The sequence below is a fragment of the Medicago sativa genome, chromosome 4 (assembly GCF_051527215.1).
Source record: "Medicago sativa cultivar Bolivia chromosome 4, Bolivia_mono, whole genome shotgun sequence".
In the NCBI taxonomy this organism is placed as follows: Eukaryota; Viridiplantae; Streptophyta; class Magnoliopsida; order Fabales; family Fabaceae; genus Medicago; species Medicago sativa.
Genome location: NC_140752.1, coordinates 67,438,968 through 67,447,817, shown reverse-complemented (window position 1 = coordinate 67,447,817; position 8,850 = coordinate 67,438,968). Strand labels below are relative to the sequence as shown.

Below are 8,850 nucleotides of genomic sequence, written 5' to 3'. Positions count from 1 at the left end.
AAAATTATATTGATGAAACTTCTTCTTCTTCATTATCATCTTGTTCTTGTTCTTGTTCTTGTATCTTATCAAATGACCCTTCAACTATTGCTCCCTCTTCACCCCCCCCCCCCCCCCCCCCAATCAGCAATTCCAACGCGAGTCTTCCACCTTTTCTTCCTTTTGAATATTCATGGAGTCTTTAATTTTTTTTCCTCTCAAGTCTGTTCTTTTACTTTCCACTTGAAATTTTTAGCAATTACTACTCATTTTATTTATAGAATTTTAACTCTTCTTGAAACCATTGTTTGTAATAAAATTTTGTTTAAATTTCAAGATAACAAGAAACAAACTTTGTTTTAAAAAAAAAACTTTAGTTTTCCAAATAGATAGCATTAATTAGTTTTATTGAAAAAAGATAAGAGTGATTAATAAAGGGTATAATTGACAAATTGTACCCTTAAAATACCAAAAAGACAGTTAAATAGGAACGAAAAATTCACCCTAAAAAGACACTTAAAAAGGAACGGAGGGAGTACTAATTTTGTCCAACCCAGCACCTCAAAAAAATTATTAAATAGGTCCCACAAATAATTCTATATCATTACATTTCAACAAAATTTATTTAGTTTATTAAGATTTATTTAATAGGACCCGCAAAAAAAAAGAGAGGGTGCTTCCATAGCCACCCTTCTCCATAGGCACCCATATATTATACTCCACAATGGAGGTGCCTATTTAATGTGGTGCTAAATAGGTTAAGCACCCATCATTATGGATGGTCTAACACCGGGTCTTTTTTTTTTGACGGAAAAAAATCATTGTTTTTCATTAGCTATCAAGTCTTCGATACATGACGGTACATCATCATAAACATGGGAGCTAGCATGAGATGGGGTTATCCTAGCTAATTCATGAGCGACCCCATTGGCTTGCCTCCTATTGAACTCGACATGAGAGTTCTGAAAATTACAATCGAACAACTGCCTACAAGCCTGAATAATACAACCTAGTTCACCGCTATCACCTAGGTTTGAATTAAAACTTACAACAACAGACTTAGAATCCAAAACAAAATCAACATTTTCATAATGAAGATCAACCACCCATTGTAGCGCCGTGTGAAGTCCACAGCCTCGCCAACATCAACATCATAAAGAGGAGAGAAACAGTGTGTCTTAGCCATAACAAACTCACCCTGATCGTCACGGATGCATATGCCAATACCTACCATATTCAGAGAGTAAAAAAAGGAGGCATCAATATTACATTTGTACCTACCATATGCCGGCTTCGTCCACTTGATGACTGGACCATGAATAGCACTATTCAGCTGAGCAGGGATGTCCGTAGCTTTGTGCGATCTGACTTCTTGGGCGGTTCTCCAATCATCTAAGAGGTGTTGGGCCCGTTCAACAACCTGAAGACATGTTTCATTTTGTTGTTGTCACAATTTTAAATTTCTACGCTTCCACAAGCTCCACATGATCGTCACAAACAATTCTTTTTGTGCAGAAGGCAGCTGGTCAAGAAGAGAAAATATCAAAGCATCTATGTTATAATTTCGACGGAGAGTTCTATCAATAATATCCCATAAATTAACCTCCCGCCACGCTTGCATCACACCTGGACATTCTAATGAAGGTGTTTAATTAATGTGGTGCTAAATAGGTTAAATACCCACCATTATAAATGGTCTAATACCTTTCATATCCGGTCTTTTAAAATAATGTATCCCCACTCTATAAATAATTGTATTTTATTAGGTTTTTTTTTAACAAAATATAGTATTAGGTTAATTAATTTTGACGCAATGCCATTTTTTATCAAAGACGTAATGTATTTTTGGGAAATGTGATCTAGATATTTTCAATGAATTTAGAAAAGGGACGGGATTCTCTATGGTGACTGGAGGGTCCAGTGAAATCCTATACCCATTGAAAAATAAATTCATTTGAAAAATTTAATGTTAATAAATGTTAAAATAAAAAGAAAGATGTTTAATGACTTAGATTTGACACTTGAGAAAACTACATATATTTTCACGGGAGACAGTCTATTCCCCTTAGAAAAGGGACTGGAACCTCTCCAGTGACTGGATGGTCCAGTGAAATCCTACCCATTGAAAAATAAATTCATTTGAGAATTAAATGTTAAAATCACGAGAGATAAGATGTTTAATGACTTAGATTTGGCACTGGAGAAATCTGCTGATATTCTCACGGGAGACAATCGATATTCTCAGACAATCTATTCTATTCCCCTTAAAGAAGGGAATATATTACTTAATTAAAGAAAAATAATATTTGCATAATTATTTTAAACAATTGTTTTTTATACTTGCATATATTCTTATTTTTTTATTCGTCTCTTTATTATTTTTGCCTCAAATGAAGATGGAAAAAATTACAAGGAGATATTTTGGCTTCAAGAGAGTAAGTTTGTTTGCTTATATATTACTTCAAATATTGGTCGTTAATTTTATAGGTTTTTATAACCTATGCAACATTGCATAGGATAAGATGCAATAAATGTACCACTTTCTTCAACATAAACTATCATTAATTATCATTATCTTGAAAGGGTCATGTTAACATTTCCCTTAAAGAAATGATAAAAAAATTCTTTTCTCCCTCTCTCTCCCCTATTAATTAACCATTTTATTTATTGCATCTTGTGAAAAACTAAGAAAACTAAATAGTCGTCTTCTAAATACAGTTCAATGTAGTTAAGTTTTTTTTTTTTTCCTTCTTTCAAATTATTTTCTCCTTCAACGTTAATTCTTTTTTCAAGGATATGAAAAGTGGCAAAACTCATCCATTTATTCTCGTATGGTAGTTATACCACAATAAGTTATACATAAACATTCTTTCAATTTCTATCACGTTTTTCTCATATGTTCTCGATTGCTTTCACCTTTTTTTCAATTGGCTTCTACTATAATTTATATGTTCTCATGTTAAAAAAGCTCATATATTTTCATTTCAAAAAACTATTATAATTCATTTTGTTATAATTAATTATATATAATGTTTTTCTCATACACATCTTGACTCCAACATGCACTCATGCACACTGCTCCCTCGGTCCCATGATAAGTTACTTTTTTTTTTTATATATATATATATAAAAAAATGTTATAAAAAATAACTTATCCATTTCTCTTTCTAATTACAGTACTTTTTTTTTCAACTATAACTCTTTTTTGAAGAAGTTTTCAACTATAACTCTAATTAATACTACTTTCATTACTTCCAATTCAATATATTCCACTTTGCATTTATGATAATGGAGAATCCACTAATACTTGACAAGAGCACTTAAAACTATTTTTTTCTCTCCTTCATTTATACATTTTTTTAGAGTGGTCACGCAACTAAAAAAATGTGGTCACAGAGACCATATATTTGGTTGACTGAAATTTTTCAGAGTGGTACAAAGAGGTGTACACATTAAGGATGTCTACCTGTCATTGTTCAATTGAATGAACCTAAAAAGTCAAATTTGTTTATAATTAAGAACATAGGGAGTATTACTGAGATATAATATCTCATGTACATATTTAATTATGTATTGATATGTAAATTAATTATTAATTTTTTTGTTAGAATAAAAGCAATATTAATGTTTCATTGTTAGGTAAATGGTGTTGGAGGATGTTGGTGGATAGAGAAGGGTTGTGGTATCAGGTTTTAGTCGCTAGATATGGCGAAATAGGTGGGAGGTTGGAGGTTGGGGGCCGGAGTTGTTCTTCTTGGTGGAGGGAGGTAGGGAGGATTCGTGATGGCATTGGCGGTGTAGGTGGTGGTTGGTTCGGTGAGGGTGTGTTGAGGAAGGTGGGTGATGGGACCGATACGTTGTTTTGGCTCCATAGATGGTGTGGTGGGGCGCCTCTTAGTGAGAGGTTTCCGAGGTTGTTCGACTTGGCGGAGAACAAAACAGGTACATTGGCTGATATGTTCTTCATTGATTCGATGCAGGGTGGGGAGGGCTGGAGTTGGAGGCGTAGACTGTGGGCGTGGGAAGAAGAGCTTTTAGAGGAGTGTAGGACTTTACTGCTTGATGTTGCTTTGTTTCATAATGTTTCAGATACTTTGATATGGCTTCCTGACCCCATAGGAGGTTATTCTGTTCGAGGTGCTTATGAATTATTAACAGCTATTGACAATCCATCTGTGGATCGCGCTTTGGACTTAGTTTGGCATCGTCAAGTTCCTTTGAAGGTTTCGATCTTTGCTTGGCGGCTCATTCACAATCGTTTACCTACTAAAGAAAATTTGGCAGCTTGTGGTATAATTCAGTCAGAAGCGACTTATTGTGTCTCAGGATGCAGTCATGTTGAAACGACCAACCATTTGTTTTTATCTTGCACATCTTTTGCACCGTTATGGGAGGAAGTGCGCAGGTGGATTGGGTTTGTGGGGGCGGACTCCAACAACATTTCAGATCACTTGATGCAATTCATTTTTATGACAGGTGTCAGCAAAGCTAAGAGGTCGTTTCTTCAGTTAATTTGGCTTCTTTGCACTTGGGTTTTGTGGAACGAACGTAACAATCGATTGTTTAATAATGTAGTAACTGATGTTTCTAGGTTACTTGATAAGATCAAATTGTTATCGTTAGCGTGGCTGAAAGCTAAAAAAGCCATATTTGTTTTTGGTACTCATAGGTGGTGGTCAAGTCCTTTGGCTTGTCTGGGCATTGGCTAACCACTGTTGGAGTTTCTCTTTTTGACATGGATCCCTTTTGTATATTTTTAGTGGTTTCCTAGGCTCACCTTGTGCTTGGATTCGGCTATTGTTGTGGTAATATATTCCATTTTGGCTTGTTCAAAAAAAAAAAAAAAGATTGAACATCTTCATCCATATTCTTTTGTAATTATTTCTTTGTTTAAGTGATGCTCACAACTTCTTCTAAAAATAAAAAAAAGAAGTTAAATGATCATTTATTTCTTTATATTGTGGGAGTTTAGCCCCTTCAATTAGACTCAATTCCATCGGTACTTGATGGAATTAAAAACGTACCAACATTAAAAAACTATAAACAGAGTTATGCATATCTATATAACTCATTTAGACACTCAAATTGAGGCAATTGCATCGTGGGTGGTCTAATAAACTATGAGACAAATCTCACCTAAACATTGGGTTTATTCAAACAAAAAATGAAGCCTCATTGAGTGCCTATAAAAAGGCCAGTTCTTTTCACGTGGAACTCGTCCTTAGTAGTGAAGAGAGATGGCTCCTACACTAGCATTTCAGCTTCTTGCTTTAGTTATTTTCTGCATTACGGTAATTTAATTATACACGCTCGTATTATCTGGTATATCATGCAACATTTAGGGCAATCTTCATATGTCTTCTGCATTTATGCATCTGGAATCAAAATTTCCTATAGTCATGTTTCCACTTTTAGCCTGACTAGTTTTTCTTTTTCTGGACTTTTACCGTGACTATTTTTATTTTTCTGAAAAATTTAATCAGGCTATTAAGAAGTCTATTTGATGGCTTAAATATATTAGTTTTTTTAGGCAAACAAATATATTAATTTTATGTTTAGAAATGATGTTTTGTACCAACAATGAGTTGGTACAAGTGGCAAAGAATTTGGACTCTCGAATTCAGGTATGAAGAAAATTCAGTTTGAAAGGGAGAACTGATCACCTTATGTATGGAAACTTCGTACCTATAATATGTTATTAAGCGTCATTCACTTTGTATCTTTTTTTTTTGGTCAAGTAGTCTAGTGGTTAGAATTCACCTTTTTTAAAGTGAATAAGTGGGGCGTCCGGGGTTCGAATTCCCGACCCCTGCATATAACAATGCATGTCCCTGTCAACCGAGCTATGCTCACAGGGACACTTTGTATCTTTAATTATAGAGATAAATTATATCATATAAACTTTTAATACACAACCGACCGTCTGTTTTGTAAAATATTTACTTACAGTCCTCAAAAACATTGATGTAACTGATCCTCCTTCTCTCTTTTATGTCTGTGTATACACACAGAGAGAGATATAAGAGTTAAGTTATATCGAAAGAACACTTAACGACGTTTTAAAGGTATCTTTTGTTGTGTAGTAGATTTTGTGTATCTTTGTAATTGTATACCAAATTTGAACAAACTGACGATTGAATATAAAATTTATATCATATATAGATCATTTATATGTTTTCTTTAAAAAAATCTAAAATTATAAGATATGTTATTGAGGTGAAACAATTTACATCTTAAGTATAAGACATTAACCTTGACACAATAAAATAATTTTAGATTTTTGTAAAATTTTACAGAAATGGATTGTATAATATAAACTTTCAATTCAACGGTCAATATGTATGTTTGTATGCAATATATAAAATGTTATTAAGCAATGTAACATAACCCAATTGTTACATTGATGATGCAATTTGATTTATCATTGTTTATACATATTGATTTCGTTAGTTGGCCACTAATTATTGTTATGGCATTATTGTAGAATGGCCAAGGAATTGGTGCTAGAGACTTGAAAGTACAAGGCCCACACACAACTGGCTACAATGAGTATAAGACTCGTACCCATGATTTAGACGGACCATACAATGCTGCTTACAATGGGTATACCACTCGTACCCATGATTCCGAAGGACCATACAATGTTATCTACAACACAGACAAAACTCATGCTCATGATTTGGACGGGTCTTACAATGCTGCCTACAATGGGTATACTGCTCATAACCATGATTCCAAAAGATCTTACACAACTTCCTACAGTAATGATAAGGTGCCTCCTCATGATTTGGATGGGCCTTACAATGCTGCCTACAATGGTTATACCACTCATAGCCATGATTCAAAAGGATCTTACACAACTTCCAACACCAAAGATAAGGCTCGTACTCATGATTTGGACGGGCCATACAATGCTGCATACAACGGGTATACCACTCATAGCCATGATTCCAAAGGATCAAACATGGCTTCCGACACTAAAGATATGACCCGTACTCATGATTTGGACGGGTCTTACAATGCTGCCTACAATGGGTATATCACTCATAATCATGATTCCAAAGGATCTTACACAACTTCCTACAATACAGATAAGGCCCGTACTCATGATTTGAATGGGCCTTACAATGCTGCCTACAATGGGTATACCACTCATAGCCATGATTCCAAAGGATCTTACACGACTTCCTACAATAAAAATAAGGCTCGCACTCATAACTTGGACGACCCTTACAATGCTGCCTACAATGGATATACCACCCGTACCCATGATTCTGAAGGACCTTACACAACTACCTACAATGGAGATAAGGCTCATACTTATGACGTGGATGGGCCTTACAATGCTGCATACAATGGATATACCACACATACCCATGAATCCAAAAAACCTCACACAGGTGGCTACAATGGAGATGAGACTCAAACTCGTGATTTAGACGGACCTTACAATGTTGCCTACAATGGATATATCACCCATACCCATGAATCCAATGGACCATACAATGTTGCTTACAATGGGTATACCACTCATACTCACGATTCAAATGGAGTCTCATCTACCAATGCAAAAGATTCAAAAGTCCCCCGATCTTCCAACTTGAATCATACAGAGGCTCACAAGAATGGATTTTTCACTTTAGATGATCTTAATGTTGGAAATGTGATGACACTCCAATTTCGCATTCAAGAGGTTTCACGTTACCTTTCAAAAAAAGAGGCTGACTCCATTCCTTTCTCAATGTCACAACTCCAAAGTGTTCTTCAACTTTTCTCAATCCCTGAAGATTCTCCTCGAGCCAAATCCATGAGACACACACTTGAACTATGTGATGATAAACCCATCACAGGGGAGACCAAAATATGTGCTAACTCCTTAGAGTCCATGCTTGAATTCGTTGACAAAGTAATTGGTTCAGACGCCAAACATAATATTCTCACTACCAACAACCCATCACCCTCAGCTATCCCTCTCCAAAATTACACCATTTTGGAAGTATCACATGACATTAATGCTCCCAAATGGGTATCTTGCCATCCCCTTCCATATCCATATGCGATTTACTATTGCCACTACATAGCTACAGGGACTAAAGTGTTCAAGGTTTCACTTGTTGGTGATGAGAATGGAGATAAAATGGAAGCTCTTGGCATTTGCCATTTGGACACATCTGATTGGAGCCCAGATCTAATTCTATTCAAGCAGCTTGGAATTAAGGCTGGAAAGAATTCTCCAGTTTGCCACTTCTTCCCTGTAAGAAATCTTTTGTGGGTTCCTCAGGCTTCTGATGCTATCGCCATGTGAAGAGTACTATGATTCTATGTATAAATAAAGGTCAATCTCACAAATCAGCAACAGCAGGCGCTATGTCATGCTGCATATTGAGGAGTGATTGAGTACCATGTTTCTGTTTGTGTGTTTTGTTCCTTTTGTTTTATTATAAATTAAATAAATTTTAGCGGTTTGTAGTAGAAAGAGTAGTACTGTTTGCATAAGTGTTTATGTTGCCCAACACTATGGTAAACATGAACTTGTTCAACCATAATTTCAAATGTTAAGTGTTTCAACTTATTGTGTTATTACTCATAGCATGCATATGGCTGACTGGCTGTAATGTCATAAACTATTTTCAGAAGTTGAACTAAATCAGCAAGAAACACCACAAAGAAACACCACTCACAATATGAGGAGATATGATTCCAAAACAAAAACAACCAAAATAAATATTACATCCAAGTGATAATTGAGAGCTTCTTAAAACTTCGATGAGGTTACTAAGCCCTTCTTACATGAGCACAACATCAAATTGGATTATGATTTATTTTATTTTTTTAAAGAGGAATTATGATAAATTTTTAGATATTTAAAAT

General features: G+C 35.1%; 1 protein-coding gene across 1 annotated transcript; it reads left to right on the top strand.

The window, feature by feature from the left end:
* Window positions 1-5,197: 5,197 nt before the first annotated feature.
* Window positions 5,198-8,562, top strand: LOC146931008 (uncharacterized). Its single transcript, XM_085702494.1, has 2 exons — window positions 5,198-5,270; window positions 6,464-8,562. The coding sequence occupies exons 1-2, from the start codon at window positions 5,217-5,219 to the stop codon at window positions 8,282-8,284; spliced, it is 1,875 nt and encodes a 624-aa protein (XP_085558620.1). The 5' UTR covers window positions 5,198-5,216; the 3' UTR covers window positions 8,285-8,562.
* The last annotated feature ends 288 nt before the right edge of the window (window positions 8,563-8,850 follow it).